Source organism: Podarcis erhardii (assembly GCF_964252035.2).
Source record: "Podarcis erhardii genome assembly, chromosome: 17".
Lineage (NCBI taxonomy): Eukaryota > Metazoa > Chordata > Lepidosauria > Squamata > Lacertidae > Podarcis > Podarcis erhardii.
This window is the reverse complement of record NC_138515.1, coordinates 10479857-10499083: the sequence shown is the minus strand read 5'-3', so window position 1 is coordinate 10499083 and position 19227 is coordinate 10479857. Positions and strand designations below refer to the sequence as shown.

The following is a 19227-nucleotide window of genomic DNA, read 5'->3' as shown; positions in this document are numbered from 1 at the left end:
CGCAGCTCAGAGGCAGATGAGGGGGAAAGCTAGGAAATCATGGGAGAACCAGAGGCAGCGGCGGAGGAAGCCGCTCGGGCGCCTGGGCGGTGCGCCGGCGGTCCAAGCCACCCATAGGGGCCTTCAGAGTCTGCCTGCCTCCTTCCACTGAGCCACCCTACAGCGGGGGGGGGGGGGAGGGAAGCAGCAGGCAGACCATTTGGGTAGCCTGTGCGCGCCCAAGCCACCGCGTCTCTCCCAGGAGAGTCCTGCCCGGCATTTTGTCACCCCCCTCAGTGGTGACACCCAGGGCGGCCCGTCCCCACCGCCCTCCTTCCTCTGCCCCTGGCCAGAGGAATACCCGGCTGAAACATTGTCATTACAAATTCCAGACCCTCCATCTCCCAGAACCCGGCAAGCCTTAAAAGTAGGAGAGCAAAGAACTCAAAGACAGAGGGCATGTAGCAGCACCCGTAGAAGTGACGAATGAGGAAGTGGGAGAGACAGGGAATGGAGATTCACTTGGGACAAGGCCATTATGTGAGAAGCTGGGTTCTATAGCCTCTCTCTGTAAAGATTGAAATAAAAAAGGACAGTAAGAAACTTTTCCTTGTCTTTGTACTTTTCTGGGCAACCAGCCGAGAGCTGCTGACAGCATCCTGACAGATTGTCCCAAGTGAACTTTAATTGCTGGTTAAGTCATAAATCACGCCATGAGAGAGTGTTTTGTCCCAAGGAGCTGGGGGGTGATGGCAACAGGTCGCAACTGCCGCCCACCCTGGGAGCAGGTGACTGATCATTTTGCACAATATCCCTTCAGTTCCTCATTTACGTATTATGCACAAACAGATCCATCTTGTGGCCTTAAAAAACAAGGCCTAGTTTTAATGTGTGGCTCTTCCTTAAAGCAATGCTTCATAACATAGTGATGATCTCTCACAAGCTACCTCGTATCCCCACCTGCCCCCTTCTTTTGGGAGAAAAAGTAAGCAAAATATAAGCTTCTTATGTTCTCCAACATTACCTGCAGGGCATCCTCGTTCGCCTTCCATCTTCATATAACCAGGGCAGCATTCATACAAGACAGTTCTACAATATATCAACACAATATATCAATATATCAACATTTTATTTCCCCCGCTGTTGACTTGTTAAACTGGCTTCATCATTTTTATTTTCTACTTTTTACCAGAAAAGACACAAAGTTACTTATAAAAAATATTTTAAAAAAATATGCAATGAAATAAAATGCACAATACAAAAGAATTGCTGGAGATTTGCCCGCTGTGTTTGACCTGGTGTTTTTGTTGCTGAATCCCCAAACTTCCCTAATGAAAGGGCTAGTGCCATGCTGTTTTTATTGTAATTTTTACTGTAATTATCTGCATAGTAGTTTTCAGTATATTAAATTTACTTTTTTATGATCCCCTCCCTATGTTTTAAAGTGTTCTTTTTTTATTTGTTAACTGCCTTGAGTCCTTGTCAAGAGGAAAAGGTGGGGTATAGGGTTAAGGCAATTCTGGTTGCAATGGCCGTATTCAACAACTTCAAGAGGAAAATGTTCTGGCTACAGTTGTACCCTTTCTGAATGAAGATAAGTCTGTGCAATAGGCTACATATATTTGATTAAGCATGAAATACTAGTTTATCACTTATTAGGAGACACAGTAAAACTAGTTTACTATTGGTGGCCCAGCCATAGCTTAACCTCTCGGGTGACTTTGCACTCAAAGAGGGAGCTACACAACTGAAACAATCCCTGGAAACAATGGCAGTTGCACAATACAGGAAAAGAACAAGTCAGCCAAGGATACCAATTCCTGGGCTGACAGGACACTTCAGAATGCATTGCAAAGACCCTTTTGGACCAGGTATGTTGAGCCTGGTCAACTTGGCAGCGCCTTAGCCACAGCAGAAGCAAAATGCAGGTATCTAATTCACCTAATAAGACAGGCCACTTTGGGCTCTAGGTCTTTTCAAAGGTCTCATGGATGCAACAGAAAGGTATTTTAAACTTCCTTACTAAACTTACATACCAAATAGGTAAAGGTAAAGGGACCCCTGACCATTAGGGGTTGCGGCACTCATCTCGCTTTATCGGCCGAGGGAGTCGGCGTACAGCTTCCGGGTCATGTGGCCAGCATGACAAAGCCGCTTCTGGCGAACAAGAGCAGCACACGGAAACGCTGTTTACCTTCCCGCCGGAGTGGTACCTATTTATCTACTTGCACTTTGAGGTGCTTTCGAACGGCTAGGTTGGCAGGAGCAGGGACCGAGCAACAGGAGCTCACCCCGTCGTGGGGAATCGAACCACCGACCTTCTGATCAGCAAGTCCTTGGCTTTGCGGTTTAACCCACAGTGCCACCCCCATCCCTTATGTACCAAATACTTATAGGATAAAATGGCAGTTTTCATGATTGATGAGACAATTGGTTTGCATTTTCCAATTCAATGTCTTAACAAACTTTGCCTTGGGAGCTACAGGAGAGTGGCCAAACTCCTACAGCTTTGATTTTCCTTTCATAAAAAAAAAGAGAGAGGCAGAAATGTAAACCACCCCCTCACCCCCTGCAGTGTTCTACAACAGATCCAGTAAAATAAGGGGGTGGGGGAGAGAATTAGGTTAACACAAATTTGATACAGATGCGCCATAAATTTTGCCAAACTGTAATGGCTGCCACTAAAACGTTATATGAGTGTATTTTCGATTATCATGTTCCTTTAAACACATAGCACACTTCCTCTGGGAAGCTCAAGGGATTCATGTCTAGCCAGCAATTGCCTTTGAATATGCAAAGCCATATGTTCCCTCATGGTTCAGTGCATCTAGAAAACTGAGGCCTCACATATCTGAGAAGCGCGGGAAAGAAAGAGTTCCAGGAGATAGATGGAACATCAGTCTTTGCCAACGTCCTTGCGGGGAGGGAAAATATGTTTTTCTGTTTGATTCAGTTTGCGGCACCTAGTAAGCACACAAACATGAGCCCTAAACCAAACACATTTCAGCCTGTTTGAACATGGGAAAGGCATTCATCAATCTCCTCCTTTCGAAAGAAGAAGGGCGTTTGAGAGGGCTTAAAGCTTAACCCTGTTTGGTCCTGACTAAGCAAGCTAGGAATTCCTTCTAGTCTCATCCTGTTCTCCCATACAAGTAGGCAGGCACTGGAGAAGAGAAAGTGGGATGTTGTGTTCACTGCAAACCCCACCCTGTGTACAGGAGACGGGGTTGGATGGCACACTTTAGGAATCTCTTGCGCACTTTCCCCTTGCGTCACCTCTTCAAAGTTCACATCACAGAGACGCCTATGGTTTTCTGGTTCGATATTTCCCACCCTCACACACACGGCAAATTTGGCAGCCAAATAAAAAACTTATCACTAGTTGCCTTTCCTCAAGTACAGACAGTGCTCCATTGCATCATAGCCACACTTCCACTGTCTTTCCCCCTGGGTTGAAGGGCGAATGCTATTGCTGATGAAATAGCAGCAAGAAATATGCTAGAAATAATCATTAGGAGGTCCATTCAGCGATTGCTTCTGTGACCTCTATAAAAATGGCAAATGAAATATATTTGTGTACTTATCTTCAGTAATTCTGTGCTTTATTAAGTCTAGCACACACTGCATTGCATATGTGAACCCTCCCTGCCTTCATATACCATATTTTTCGCTCTATAAGACACACCAGATCACAAGACGTACCTAAGTTTTGGAGGAGGAAAACAAGAAAAAAAATATTCTGAATCTCAGAAGCCAGAACAGCAAGAGGGATCGCTGCGCAGTGAAAGCAGCAATCCCTCTTGCTGTTCTGGCTTCTGGGATAGCTGCGCAGCCTGCATTCGCTCTGTAAGACGCACACACATTTCCCCTTACTTTTTAGGAGGGGAAAAAGTGCGTCTTATAGAGCAAATATACGGTAATTTTTCCTCCAGGTTACCGAGCCAGGGAACTGTACCAGAGTCTGGATTCTAGGCCAGAGCGAGGAGCACATGGTTTCTTACTCCTGCTCCCAGTGTTGCCACATGTCCTCGTTGCCTAAGAAGCTTATGTCACAGGTTTGGTCACCCAGGTTTAATAGTCATGAAAGGCACGGGACTTACGCTTTCTTGCCACAGATGGCTCCCTGGTACCAATTCCGGCACGTGCTGAAGTATTTCTTGTTGGTGCCCACAACTTGTTGGAGAGCACAGACATTGGGGCTGGGAGAGAGAAAGAAGGAAACGTTAAGAAGTCCTAATGGTTCCCCACACGTTTTGGTACTGGTGGTCTATGTTCACCTCAGACAGATCCTTCCAGTGTCTATTTACAATATTTCTAGTTGCTGCGAGTAAGTGACTGCTAGAGAGGTTAGCCAACCAATTCAAATGGGGACAAGCAAAGGGGAACACCTTCACCTAGGGTTGCGATACATTTCCCAGACATATCCGGAATACTGTACAGCACTCAGAAGCAATGTCTGGACAGAAATTGCTAGAAATGTCTCGGGAAATCCAGACGTATGGCAACCCATGTCAGCAGTGTTGTTTTTGGCGATTTCCCTTAAAAATAGCTCAAAAACTTCATTTTTTCTGTTTGAAATATGGCAACCCTACCTTCGCAGCAATATGGTTTCCCTTTATCACATGGACAACATGGCAATGACCTATTTCCCTGCAACAGCATACAAATCAATATGGCTGACTGACCCAGCAACCTAACCCCCCCACACACACAAACAAACAAACAAACAAACAAACAAACCACACTGAACACAACCAACCAAGCTTAGGACACATTAATCTCTCACATTATCAATCAAAATAAATAAATACATAAACAATGAACCTACCCACATGATGCTGACAGAAATCCGTACACTAATAATAGGCAATAGAACAAATGGACAATACCCCCATCTCTCTCCTGCCTCTCTCCCCTGCCTCTTTCCTCCCAACTGCAAGATGTCCATGACAAAAATTGTCTTTCACTATATGTAAACGAACAGTGAAAAAGACGGTGAATTGAAATGTACCTTTCCCTGTTTATCTGTTTGTTTTGTAACACACACACACACACACACACACACACACAAATTTAATGAAATAATCTCAGGGAAGAAGTCCTAATGGCACCTAATGCGTTCATCTTAAAAAGCAAAAATTGGCTGGAGTCTCTTTCCGATATGGTAGCTTGATTAAAGTTCATGAGAGTTCATGCAAGTGAAATATTGGGCGAAATTCAACGCTGGGCTGTGGTGAACGTCCGGCCAGCACAAACACTGCAGCTTGCCAGATGGAATTATCTCTCCTCTATTTCCACGGCACGCTGTTCTCTGGAGGTTCTCCCACCTGCCCCCCCCCCAAGTCAATTTCAGGGGACTCTTTTGATAAACCCCTCCCAAAGTGTGTAAAAGTTTACTTGCACAGACAAGGCTTGCAACATGAAAAATGATCAGGAGACTGAGAGTTCGATTCAAACCACATTTGACAGCTTCACTTGCAAATGTCCACTGGCTGATGTCTCCCCCCCCCCCCGAGTTTGTTTACATTACACTTGTCTCTAAGCAGAAATTTCAGTCTCTACCTTTGGAATTCCTTCTGCTTTCCAATGGTTTCCCTACTTCATTTCTATTCTCTCCCCCCCCCCCCGCACTTGAATGGCCAAGGCTAGAGATGGACAATAGGATTTCCCATCCACAAGTAGGCACAGTAGGAATTTTATGGTGAGGATGCATCTAGACCAGGTATCTCCCACCTTCTCAGACCAAGGACCCAATTTTAACCAAAACACGCAATTGGGAACTCATTTCTGAATCTTTCAACATGGCAGTAGTGTTCTTCAACTTGGGTCAGGCCACTAGGAGATCCTGACCCACCAGTTGGAAGACCTGTGATCTAGAACATGCTGTGCCATACACCAAATGATATTTCAAACAGCCTCCTCTGAATTTCAATTCAGGAAATTTAATGTTGGTTTTTTTACAGCCAAATCTTATCAGTTCCCAAGAGATTTTGCTTTATTTTTTCAGAGAGAGGAAGGTAATATGATAGAACTGTTGTTCTGTTTCACTGGCAAGTTCATCACACTTTCCTCCTGTTTGGTGTCATCTTCTGCACAGCTGCAAAGCTTAATTTGCAGTTGTGGGGCTGGGGGCGATAACAGAGTAAGGCAAACATTTTTTCCCCTCTGCTGACCCAAGGGAAGCTCTCATCTTCCATCGTACAATCGTTTATTTTGGTTGCCACTGTTTGGAATAGCACAAGAGCAGCTAAATAAATAATCCCATCACCAAATGAGAAAAAGGGGGTGAAACAACCCACCCTTTTGAATATGAATCCTTTGGATTTGAAAAAGGAAATGTCTTCAGAAGCTCCAGTGAAATGAAGGATAGCTGTGCAAAATCAGGTACCATTCATTCCAATGGGGTTTGCTTGTGCATTCTGCTATGCAAAACTTCCACCTTCAAAGTTCATGTAAAAGCTAACTGTGGAACGGCAGTGCTTAGTTTTAGATTAGGTTTCATTTAATTTTTTTTAAGTATTACGAGCATTTCCATCCTTAACATTTCCATCTATATGGCTGTTTGTCCATAATGAACTTTTAACATACCATTTTAATTAGGCAGAATATCTCATAAACATTCAATAATGTTTATCACATTCAGAGGTTAAAGGTGAATGAAGAAACTGCTTGTTTGGGGGGAAAAAGCAAAAACCTTCCCATATCATACTATTGCAATTAATTGGTAACAGTTATCTAGTCTGGGCTACACCTAAAAGGGTGACAGGTTGAGTAAATCTGAAATGGAGTTCTTCATGTCTCAAAAAGAAGTGCCAGGGCTCACATTTTTGTGCCCTCCTGACAGTCTTTTTCTGCAATCCTTTATGAATGTGGGTTCTTGATTACTTAGGGAAATGTGCTCTGAATCTGCTTGTGGGGCAGAGGCATAATTTATTCCAGAGTTGAGCCCTTGGAAAACAGATGTCTAAACTGAGCTCTGATGAGCTCTGGCACAGTTCAACCCTCCTGAAATGTCCTGTTTTATGTACATGTTTTATACTGTACACAAACTTGATAATTTCTTTTTCTTTTTCTGTCCAACAGCTAGCTAATTTATTCGGTTAGCAACCTTAAACCTTCCAGTGTATATATATAAATACATATTTCTTACAAAAATTACTTTGCCAAATGTTATCCCCTTTTTGGACCCCTCTTTTGGCTGCACAATACCTTTGCGACCCCAGTGATGAATTTTAGGAGGACGAAATGCAGACTTACCCTTGATCACGTGCCCTGATCCGACTGTGGGTTAAAATCTTGTCATAATAAGCAGTGGAAGATTCTGCCGTATGGAAAATGGACAGAAAGCAAACGGTGGCTGTGGCAACCCAGAGGAGCTCCATCCCTTTGTCTCTCTGTTGCTCCTGACTAGTCTGAGAAGAGAACTGGCAAGAGGCTCCAGAGAGCTCAACGTTTATATACGTGCTACAAGCACGGTGGGAGGGGAAACATATCAACCTGAGCCTTGGAACCACCCTCCAAGAAACAGGGACATCTGACAAGCCCAGTATGAAAGTGGAACCTAAAAGACACTCAATATCAGCGCTTGTCCTCCCCCCCCCCTTGGCCACCTGTACTGTAGGAATATAGGTATATAATGCATAGTTTATCACAGACTTGTTCCCCAGCCCCCTTTGGTGAATATTTTAAGCAGTCAGATAAACTGTATGAAAGTATCCATGTGTTGTAGATGTAAGATTATTATTTATGACAACACCCTTAGGATTTAATTGGAATTTGTCAAGTTAGTCCAGTTCTTCGCTCAAAAAGGCCCTGGGCCAAGTTCTCCTCAACAGCAGATAAAAGGTAAAACTCCCCCGGCTTAGGGATTTCACATGAAGGAACATACACACACACACAAAAATTGTCTGTACTCTGAAAACTTGATATCAGGGAAAGTTTTTTTCCACCCCTTGCCAAGCTTCTTCTTCTGGACTTGTTTCGTATGAGCACAATTGTTTTTGCAGACCTCCACCCACAGTCTGAAGAAATAGAATCATAGCGTCATAGGACTGTAGATCTGGAAGGGACACCAATGGTCATCTAGTCCAACCCCTTGCAATGCAGGAATCTCAACTAGAACAGTACCTTCGGAAAAATGTCCGCCCCCTCATCAGCTGTTTAAGAGAAGAACTGTGCCCCCCATCTCTGCCCCCAGCAAGGCAGACATACTACCCTGGTTTGTAAGGACTTGGTTTTTGTTATTCCCAACTAATGTGCTGCCTGCATCCTCAGGGAAATTGCCATTAAACACTCGACAGATGCAATACAGTTTATCTGGGTGTGTAACACTTCAGACTGCAGGAAGGGAATCATATATTTCGGCTCACGGGAAATCAGCACAGAGATGATTCAAACTAGCCTTCTCCCTGACGTGTTTACAACTGGGTGTCAATAGAGTGTTTTCTGTGTAGGAAAGCCAATACAGTGGTACTTCGGGTTACAAACGATTTGGGTTACAGACTCCATTAACCCGGAAGTTGTACCTCGGGTTAAGAACTCAGAATGAGAACAGAAATTGCATGGTGGTGGCGCGGCAGCAGTGGGAGGCCCCATTAGCTAAAGTGGTACCTCAGTTTAAGAACAGTTTCAGGTTAAGAACGGACCTCTGGAACGGATGATGGGAGTTGTAGTTCCCAAACATCTGGAGGGCCAAGTTTGCCTATGCCTGGTTTATAGTCTTGGAGGATAAGGTTGTCAATGGCTTATTGTTTAGTCATTTAGTTGTCTTTGTGACCCCCTGGACCAGAGCACACCAGGCACTCCTGTCTTCCAATGCCTTCCGCAGTTTGTCAAACTCATGCTGGTAGCTTCGAGAACACTGTCCAACCATCTCGTCCTCTGTCGTCCCCTTCTCCTTGCGCCCTCCATCTTTCCCAACATCAGGGTCTTTCCCAGGGAATCTTCTCTTCTCATGAGGTGGCCAAAGTATTGGAGCCTCAGCTTCACGACCTGTCCTTCCAGTGAGCACTCAGGGCTGATTTCCTTCAGAATGGAGAGGTTTGATCTTCTTGCAGTCCATGGGACTCTCAAGAGTCTCCTCCAGCACCATAATTCAAAAGCATCAATTCTTCGGCAATCAGCCTTCTTTATGGTCCAGCTCTCACTTCCATACATCACTACTAGGAAAACCATAGCTTTAACTATACGGACCTTTGTTGGCAAGGTGATGTCTCTGTAAGTTCTGCCTAAATAGGCAGAGGCAGCAATGCTTCTGAAAGCCGGTGGCTGGAAGCCACAGGAGGAGAGAGAGTGAGTTTGGATCCTGCTTGCTGGTTGGCCACTGTCAGAACAGGATGCTGGACTGGATAGGCCATTGGCGTGATCCAGCAGTATTTTGTTATGCCTGTTGCTCATCCATTGCATTCAAAGCTACTACTATTAGAGGGCATTTTTCTTTTGCACGTGGTTAGCCTTCCTCATCTTCAAGACAGCGCAAATTCTCTCCAGCAAACTGGAGGTATATTTAATCTGGTTAACATTCACACATTTTGTTTTCGTACTTTCACACTTTACAAACTGTCCTGAGAAGTTCCTGAACAGTCTGAATCTGTGACAAGGTTTGGCTTATCTAAAATTATTTGTGCCTCAAAGTATTTCTATCTTGAGAAAAATGTTTAATGCACAGATAAAAGCCAAAATACCCATGGAAAGTGGGTGTTGTGTTTCATTTGTTGCCAAGCATTTCAGTGGGTACACCAGCGACAAGGGCAGGGGAGAGAACTTGATCACTGTCCCCTCCATGCCTCCAACAACCATGGCCCCCTGGAAGTTTTAAGGCCTGGGAGCCATTGGTAACATCTGGAACAGCAGTGGCAGGAATAATGGCAGCAGGGACTTGATAGACTTGGATGAGGATGCTGAAGAGCATCTGGCCTGCAGTAGAAGAGAAGAAGAAGAGTTTGGATTTGATATCCCGCTTTATCACTATCCGAAGGAGTCTCAAAGCAGCTAACATTCTCCTTTCCCTTCCTCCCCCACAACAAACACTCTGTGAGATGAGTGGGGCTGAGAGACTTCAGAGAAGTGTGACTAGCCCAAGGTCACCCAGCAGCTGCATGTGGAGGAGCGGGGAAGTGAACCCAGTTCACCAGATTACGAGACTACCGCTCTTAACCACTACACCACACAGTTATTTGAAGGGAAGCAGATTCTGGAGCCCAGGTTTGTTTGATACCATGAAAAGCACGTAGTCTTGCAAAGACACAGAGCTCATAGAGGTGGCTCATTCCTCTCATCTGGGGAATGTCCTCAGACCATCAGGATACCACTATTAGGAATGTAGCTTCTGAATACCAGAAGACACTTCACAGGATCTGTCACTGTGAGGGCAATATCACCCACTGATAAATCTGACTCAGTTATTGTGAATAGCTTCAATCGTTATGGTATATAAAAGTTAGGAATTGGACTCAAGAGGGCAAGACGGATGAGAAATGGTGGAGATGACCCACCACTTCTCCTAATGCTGTGGTAGAAGAGGAATGCAGCATTTACAGCAGGGGTTTGAGGAAGGTCACAGCTCAGAGACAGACAAACAAAAGAGATGGGAAGTTTTAGAAGAAGGGAGGGGGGAATTGCAACAGGGCAGCCAGCTGACACATTGTCACTGGAGAGTATTTCTGATCCCCCTTCTCCCAGAACGCGGCGTTCATTAAGGGTGCAGGAGCAACGGAATCATTTGACCATAAAGAAGGCTGATCGCCGAAGAATTGATGCTTTTGAATTATTGTTCTGGAGGAGACTCTTGAGAGTCCCATGGACTGCAAGAAGATCAAACCTCTCCATTCTTAAGGAAATCAGCCCTGAGTGCTCACTGGAAGGACAAATTCTGAAGCTGAGGCTCCAATACTTTGGCTACCTCATGAGAAGAGAAGACTCCCTGGAAAAGACCCTGATGTTGGGAAAGATGGAGGGCACAAGGAGAAGGGGATGACAGAGGACGAAATGGTTGGATAGTGTTCTCGAAGCTATGAACATGAGTTTGACCAAACTGCGGGAGGCAGTGGAAGACAGGGAGTGCCTGGCGTGCTCTGGTCCATGGAGTCACAAAGAGTCGGACACGACTAAATGACTAAACAACAACAGCCACCGTAAAGGGAGATGCTGTTGTTAGGAAAGAGGGAGGAGGAGCCCAGTTTGGAGCAACGCCATTGTTAAGGTTCGTTGCGTTCTTTTGTCTCTCGCTATTAGGATTGACTAAAACTCATTAAATAGGACTCTGCCTTGTTTATTCTGCTCTTGCTGCAACGGGGGAGGAATAGCTGTCCCGAGGCCTTGGCAGAGCATTGGCAATAAATTTCTGCACGATAAATCAAAAATGAATCCTCACCACGTCCAACCCAGCCTGTTGCTCTCCTTTCGCCATAAAGCCTTCTTGTGATTCTTTCGGCAGTCGTACTGATCGATCCACACCACTAATTCTCAGTTTGTGTGATGGACATGCCAATACACCTGCCAAAAGAAATCAGTTACAAGATGCTGCAATCTTCAGTGCTTGCCCACAATGGATGGCACCTGTTAGATGTCTGAAGGAAGCTCTGTTCTGGCCTTCTTTCTTGCCGCGCAGCCTTTGCCCTGCCCATGTGATTCTGCCTCATTTTCTACATCTGGAATCACTGAGTCGTTTTTTAAAACAGCAGAACTATCTGCCCTCAGAAAATGTTGCCTGTCCCCTTTGTTCATAAGCCCCTGCTCCAGACTTGTTTTGTGGCTGATGCTTTTGTTTTTGTAAGAGTAACAAATGGTTTACCTTCCATTGTAATTCCGGGGATATGTGTGTGGTGCCTCAGCTATCAGAAACTGGAGGCGTGCGTGCAGCGGGAGGTGCCCTTAGCAAAAGTGTGCCTCAGGATAAGAATTGTTTCAGCTTAAGAATGGACCTCCAGAACAAATTAAGTTCGTAACCAGAAGTTTTAGCGGTTTTTAGTGGTATTCACATAGCCTAAAAAGCCAAGTTGGTCAAGATATGGAGCTATTTGTGGGCTAGGGGTCATTAATAGGCAATAAAGATAGAGTTTATTGAAGAGCCTCTACAGTCATACCTTGGAAATAGACTGGAATCAATTCCGGAAGTCTGTTCGATTTCCAAAATGTTTGGAAACCAAAGCACTGCTTCTGATTTGCTGCAGGAAACTCCTGCAGTGAATCAGAAGCCATGGAAGCCCTGTTGGACATTCAGCATCTAAAAATAGTTCGCAAACCGGAACAGTCACTTCCGGGTTTGCGGCGTTCGGGAGCCAAAATGTTCGAGAACTAAGCTGTTAAAAAATCAAGGTACGGCTGTGTTTGTACACAGTGCTAGAGTCCAACTGTGTTAGTCCAAGCTAACATTACCTGGATTGGGACCTTTATGGGCTTACTGCATGATTTCAACAGCCTCACTTTACCTTACTATGAAATGCAAATATTGATGAGCTCAATGAATTATCTGTGAATCATATAGTTGTAGGGTTGTAAGGGACTATCATCTAGTCCAACCCAATATGCAGCTGTCCCATACAGAGACGGAACTCACAACCTTGTCATTATCAGCACCATGTTCTAATCTAACCAACGGAAGTATCCAAGCTAAAGATTGCAAAGCCCTTCGCTGCAGAATTTTGTCAGTCCTTCAGCATAGCGGAGGGGTGCACATGACACTTCACAAAGGTGTGAGGGAATTGTGGGGTTGTATTTGGTAGGCTCCCTTCCTCCTGTGCAATGACACATGTGCTAAGCCCTGCAGTTGGCACAAATATGAAGGGGTCCTTCACACAACCATCACACATCCATTGATTGGAAGATAGCCCCAACAGCTGCCAAGCATATGTTTGGTCATGAGAGCAGCCGATGAGCACATTGTCATATGGGGTGAGACTAGCCCGCAGGATCCTATGAGCTGCCGTACATGCTTTTCAAAGTGCAAGACAGTTTCCTCTAGAAATGCCCCTGAATGCATCAACCTTAGCATCGGCAGAACATTGTGGCACCAAGCACATAACTGCTGATTTTTAAGCCTACGCTAACCTATTTTGCAATGGTAATTTCAGATATACGTACATATACATGGAACAGTAACAATGCAAGCTTATTATTTTTAACCTTTGCCTTAGGAACCTTTAAACCTGTCCTATTTTGAAGCTAATCATTTATGAATTTAATTTAACTAGACTTAAGATCTTGCTTAGAAAACTTCAGTGCCCTTTCTAAATATATTGCAAACCTAATTCTAAAGCAGGTTGTTTTCCTAAGGTGGGGATAGAACTATCATACATTCATATTATTTTCAAAATTTTCAAAGAAACTTCCATCTGGAGCATAGCTGGGGAAAAGAACATTGGACAATTTTGAAAAAAGTGGGAATTGCTCCAGTTCCTGTGTTTGCATCTGGTGAGGAACAGAAATCAGTCAAGCCAATATGATTGATAGTTGTTGTTCGCATCTCTGCAAATGATACATAATTTTCTTTTGGGTTTTTTACATTGTTTTGACATTCGCTTTACAACCATTGGAATGGATTTAAGTTAGCTAAATAGTTACATAGTGGGCAATGAGAGGAATAATGTAGTATCTGGCAGAAACTGAACTGCAGGCAAAGTGGAAAGAGCGCTGATTGTGATGAATACAAGTCAGAATGGAAATCTCTGCCTTCTTAACATCCCTAGCTGGGGATTCCACATTCTCATTCTATGAGAGGAGGGAAACCAAGGGAAATCAACTGCATTCATCCATTCCTTACCATTTAGATCAGGGGTCAGCAACCTTTTTCAGCAGGGGGCCGGTCCACCGTCCCTCAGACCATGTGGTGGGCCGGACTATATTTTGAAGGGGAGAAAAAGAACGAATTCCTATGCCCCACAAATAACCCAGAGATACATTTTAAATCAAAGCACACATTCTACTCATGTAAAAACACACTGATTCCCGGACCGTCCGCAAGCCGGATTGAGAAGGCAATTGGGCCACATCCAGCCCCCGGGCCTTAGGTTACCTACCTCCGATTTAGATTTTGTCCCCCACCTGTCTTTCAACAAATGTCAAGCTTAGAGCTGGGCTGCTATAAATTTACTACCCCATTTTTCAGGTGGTGAATATGGGTAACCATTTCTGGCAATTTCTTCAGAGAAGAGGTTGGGCGGCTATTTTTGTGGAAGGGGTTTATGGGGAACAATGGTAGTGGCTTTTTCTTTTTTTAACCTTAATTTCAAATAATTAAAGAAAAAGACCCTAGTTGTTTGCTAAGCACCACAACAGTGAGGAAAATCAATGTCAGTCAACAGCAGACAAGTGACTGTAGGAGTTTTGAACTTTTCCTTGTATTTTCTGCCATCTATTGTAAAGGCCTTTGAATATATACGATAAAAAATGACTTGACGTGACTATAGGAGTGTCTTCACTGCTATTTGCAATGCCTGTTAAGAAACCGAAGTTTTTATAACCTATTAAAAAGTTTTTGTTGTTTTTTTAAAGGAAAACTTGCTACCTTCTCTCAAAAAATTGTAACCTCCTCCCGAATTGGCCAGTAATTTTCAATCCCCCTTTTCACTGCCCCCAGTCTCCTTTAAAAGCTTATCTAGGGGGGAAAGAATCAGATCAGCACTCCTCTGGATAAAAAGTACTGCATCTTCTTTTGCATTTCTCTGGAGACCTCTAGTGGGGAAAATCTTGTAAACATTTTTGTTCACCTTTCTAAAAAAGTTTGCATCTATTGAGATACAAAGCCAGCTTGCTTGAGTTTTTTTAAGTTGAGTTTCAAGAAAAAAATACAATATAGTAAAAAAAGAAAAGTGTGATACAGCATGTTTGCAAATGCTAAAACGTTTGCAGCAAGGATTCTCATACAGTATTGGATTCCAGTTTTGAATTATGGTGCTGGAGGAGACTCTTGAGAGTCCCATGGACTGCAAGAAGATCAAACCTCTCCATTCTGAAGGAAATCAGCCCTGAGTGCTCACTGGAAGGACAGATTCTGAAGCTGAGGCTCCAGTACTTTGGCCACCTCATGAGAAGAGAAGACTCCCTGGAAAAGACCCTGATGTTGGGAAATATGGAGGGCACAAGGAGAAGGGGACGACAGAGGATGAGATGGCTGGATAGTGTTCGCGAAGCTACCAGCATGAGTTTGACAAACTGCGGAAGGCATTGGAAGACAGGAGTGCCTGGTGTGCTCTGGTCCAGGGGGTCATGAAGAGTCGGACACGACTAAACGACTAAACAACAACATTGGATTCCAGACAAGAATACTCATGTTTCAGTCAAACAGCATGACTGGCCTCCTCCATCAACTCATGCAGCTTTAAGGAGTGATATGGAGTTTGACTGAGTTAATACCAGCCCAGCCTTTCTCTTCATGCTTGGCTAGCTGATGGTTCCCTGATTGCTTTGCTTAGTGTTTGTTTATCCATGTGTTATGGACTATATATTTGTGGGAGATTTCCCATTGCCTACTCATTTTGCTCATGAACAAATGGATAGGTGCACACACTCTGAGGTGGTTGTTGTTGTTTATTTCCTTGCTTGTTTTCATTTGCTATGGAAAGTGTTATATATAGCCTCTTTCTAGTGTGCTTTCAAAATAGATTTATTATTCTTACCTTGTTGTCTCCTTCACAGACACTCTGGCTGGATCTACATTGACCTTTGTAACATTATTAGAATGGTATTAGATATATCGTTCTAAAATGTTGCATACTGATAAATTGAAAACATTCCTTACCTTATTTTGTCTGTCAAAAGGCAGATCCCCTACTGCGGGTTCCTGGTTGCTGTGATAGGAATTTTGAGGTCTTAGATATATGTTAAATGTTCATAAGTGTACCAACCAAGCACATACATAGATCAGCACAGGAAGACCGACCTGGAACCATTTTGATTCCCAAACTGTCCCAAACTGACCAAATGTTTTTTCTGCAAGGTCAAAGGAAAATGGAAAAGCCTCCCCATTGTCTTTTCCTTCACAAATCCTGTCTTAAAAGTATGTCTGTGTTTGAATAGTGTGTGAGCCTGTGACCTGGCCCAGGAACTAAGTATTTATCATTACAAAAGACTGGCCAGGCTCCCCAGGAAATCCCATCAAGTAACCTGCCAGACAGGAGATAAACAACGACAGGAGAAAAACAACATTCAAATTTCTGTTTTAAGACCGCCTTTTCTCTGATGTATCTGAGGGGTGGTCTTAGGTTACATCCGTTCTGTAATGTATGTATGATGTTTCTGGGGGGTGGTCTTGATCTACAGGGTGGCAATTTCAAAAGTCTTTATAAGGCCTTGTGCGCCATTGTTCTGGGTTCCTCCTCTCTCCTGCGGGTGAGGGGAGCACCCTGTTGCAACAGATCAATAAAAATCAAGCTTATTAGCTGCTTTGCTTCTCAATATTCTCTGGTTGGCCTCTGTTATTCTCTCCTATCAATAGGGAACTTATGTAAGGACTCTATATGGGCTCTTAGATACCCCATAAGGGAAAAGGGCAATTTTTGTTTACAGCATTGCTCTGCAGCGCCCTATGGTGTCACATTTTAAATAACGCATTATGAACGTTAAAAGCAGAACTTAATGTGTCCATCCTCGCTATGAAAACCCTTCCTTAACCCTTCCTTAACATTATAAACCATGCTGCACCGCAAGTGGGAATTTTCTTTATATGGAATGGATCGGGGCAATAATTTGTAGAGAACTTTATGAAAACACACAGCCTGAATCTTGTGCTTCTGGAGGTGAATGTATGAGATCAAAAGAGCAATTTATATCTGGGGCTGGGGCAAAAGGTTTAGCATTTTTCTTCAAGATTGATTCTTACCGCATGTGCGCGTTACAAGCAAGGAATGGAAGTACACGTTGTCCTGTTCCTTCTCCACTGGTGGCAGCCTGCTGTCCAAGGTAATTAGTGTTGCCATTTGTGTGCAACACAGTGGCATTTTCAGCAGAGAGATCTCCATGCACAGGTTGCTTTCCCCAGCATGCCTCGGCATTAGAAAAAAAACACCTGCTTTTAGGGAACTGCGAGGAGAGGAAAATGGGAAAATATTCTCGCTTTTATTGACAAGTTAAGTATTCTGCACTTAGATATGTTCAGAATCTGGATCATACAGTGTTCGAGCTCCTGCGGAGTTAATTGGGCTATTTCATTTGGATATGTTAAAAACAGCAGAAGGCAACTAAAATAAGTCCACTTTCTTTTTAGCATTACAAATGGCAATCATGCAGCGCAACTATTCAGAAGTCAATATTAAGAAGGTGTCATTGCAATTACTTTGCAACAGGGGTTGCTGGGCGGGCGTTTTCTTCAGTAAGGAAGGACTGAAATCTCTCACACAAAAGTATATTTTAAAAAATGAAACAGAATAATCTGAGCATTTACTTTCTCCTCATATATTGTGCATTGCCTGGACAGAGATACTGTGACCTGTGCACTGGCAACCTCACAACTGGGCTGCTGAAATCTCCTCAGTGTGAGGCTGCCCTTAAAGTTGGATTGGAAACTGCAGTCGGTGTATAATCCAGCTGCTATACATAAAGAAGTTGCACTGGCTGCCAATAAACAGGGTTAAGGTTTTTGTATTGACCTACGTTGTGGGTTAAACCACAGAGCCCCGGACTTGCCGATCAAAAGGTCGGCGGTTCGAACCCTGCGACGGGGTGTGCTCCCGTTGCTTGGTCCCTGCTTCTGCCAACCTAGCAGTTCAAAAGCACATCAAAGTGCAAGTAGATAAATAGGTACCACTCCGGCGGGAAGGTAAACGGTGTTTCCATGCGCTGCTCTGGTTCGCCAGAAGTGGCTTAGTCATGCTGGCCACATGACCCGGAAGCTGTACGCCGGCTCCCTCGGCCAATAAAGCGAGATGAGCGCTGCAACCCCAGAGTCAGCCATGACTGGACCTAATGGTCAGGGGTCCCTTTACCTTTACCTTACAAAGCCCTGAACAAATTTTGGACCATAATACCAAAGGCAGCCCTGTATAGCGAAGCTTTTTAAGGTTTAATGTTTTACTACGTTTTTATGTATGCTGGAAGCTGCATTATTATTATTATTATTATTATTATTATTATTATTATTATTACCTGAATGCACCTGTCTGTCTAGAAGTGTGTGTTCATGTGTGCCAAGCACCTGGCAGGCAAAACAAAAATGACAAACTTCAGAAGTTACTATTCTCTGTATGTGTAAGACATACATCACATGCAGATTATCTTTGTAAAGTAGCTAAAATTACAGCTGTGAAACATTCCTGAGACTGGTCACATTTTTTTTGTCATGTCTTTTGTCATTATGCGCTCCCACACCTGAACTGATCAGGTTGCAGTTGGCATGTGTCAATCTGAATTTTTCTGTGTTTTCTTACTGTAGATGATGACATAGGGAAGAAAAGTAACATAACCTTAATATAGCAAAGATTCCCCCCATCCCGAACTTTGGTGACACTGATACCAGTCAGACACTAGCCTCATCTCCTGAAACGCATTCAGGAAATTCTGAGTTCTTCACATTTTGCATAGAAGTCAGCACATGCAAATTTAGTTTCCAAGTGAAGTCTATTCACTCCCTGAATGGAGACCATCAAGAAGATAATGTTAGATGATTTGAAGGCAGAGAGCAGAGAAAATGTAACCAGTTCATTCACAGCCCACTGGAATGCTAGACTTTCAAATGCTTAATTTGCAAGATAGGCAAGGTGAGAAACGGGCAAGAACTCTGTAGGAAGACATCAGAAACTATAGGAACTGGTCATCTCAAAGCCCCCTACCTAAAATTTGTAATCAATGGCTCTCTTAGTTTTAACAAGGACCTTCATTCAGCTCAGAGTCACAAGGAATGAATACACAAGTGCTTAAGGATCAGTATACTTTTCCTCTCTTGCCTTCCATTTCTTAGCTTACTATTATTGTGAGTCCTGCTGACAAAACTGCCACACTCACTTGCTTTTGAGACTAGATAGGGATTCTTCCACTCTTTAGATCAATGGTGGGATTTGCCGCTTGCTTAAATTGTAATTTCACTGTCTGAAGCAGCATTTATGTCTTCTGTCATGTTCATTTCATATAATAAACCAAGCTTCATATAATAAACCAAACCATAAGATGATCATCTGGCTGTACAACCAGATATTCAAGCAAGTGGGGATGCTTTCCTGGCTTTCAATGAGATGTGCACCTGCATCTACAGTGGTACCTTGGTTCTCAAACTTACCGTATTTTTTGCTCTATAAGACACACTTTTCCCCTCCAAAAATT

At 43.6% G+C, this 19227-nt stretch overlaps 1 protein-coding gene across 16 annotated transcripts in view; it reads right to left on the bottom strand.

Moving 5' to 3' along the window:
* The window catches only part of POSTN (periostin), a 51666-nt gene extending 44250 nt beyond the window's left edge, over nucleotides 1-7416 (bottom strand). For 12 of the 16 annotated variants that reach the window (XM_081844958.1, XM_081844968.1, XM_081844967.1 and 9 more), the window contains exons 1-3: nucleotides 7237-7416; nucleotides 4080-4178; nucleotides 1004-1068 (exon numbers count right to left, since the gene is read on the bottom strand). In XM_081844958.1, the coding sequence (XP_081701084.1) occupies nucleotides 1004-1068; nucleotides 4080-4178; nucleotides 7237-7361 (289 nt within the window). In that variant the 5' untranslated portion in view covers nucleotides 7362-7416. The remainder of the gene's footprint in view (nucleotides 1-1003; nucleotides 1069-4079; nucleotides 4179-7236) is intronic. The other 4 variants (XM_081844971.1, XM_081844960.1, XM_081844964.1 and 1 more) reach the window with 1 other exon arrangement.
* Between the last annotated feature and the right edge of the window lie 11811 nt (nucleotides 7417-19227).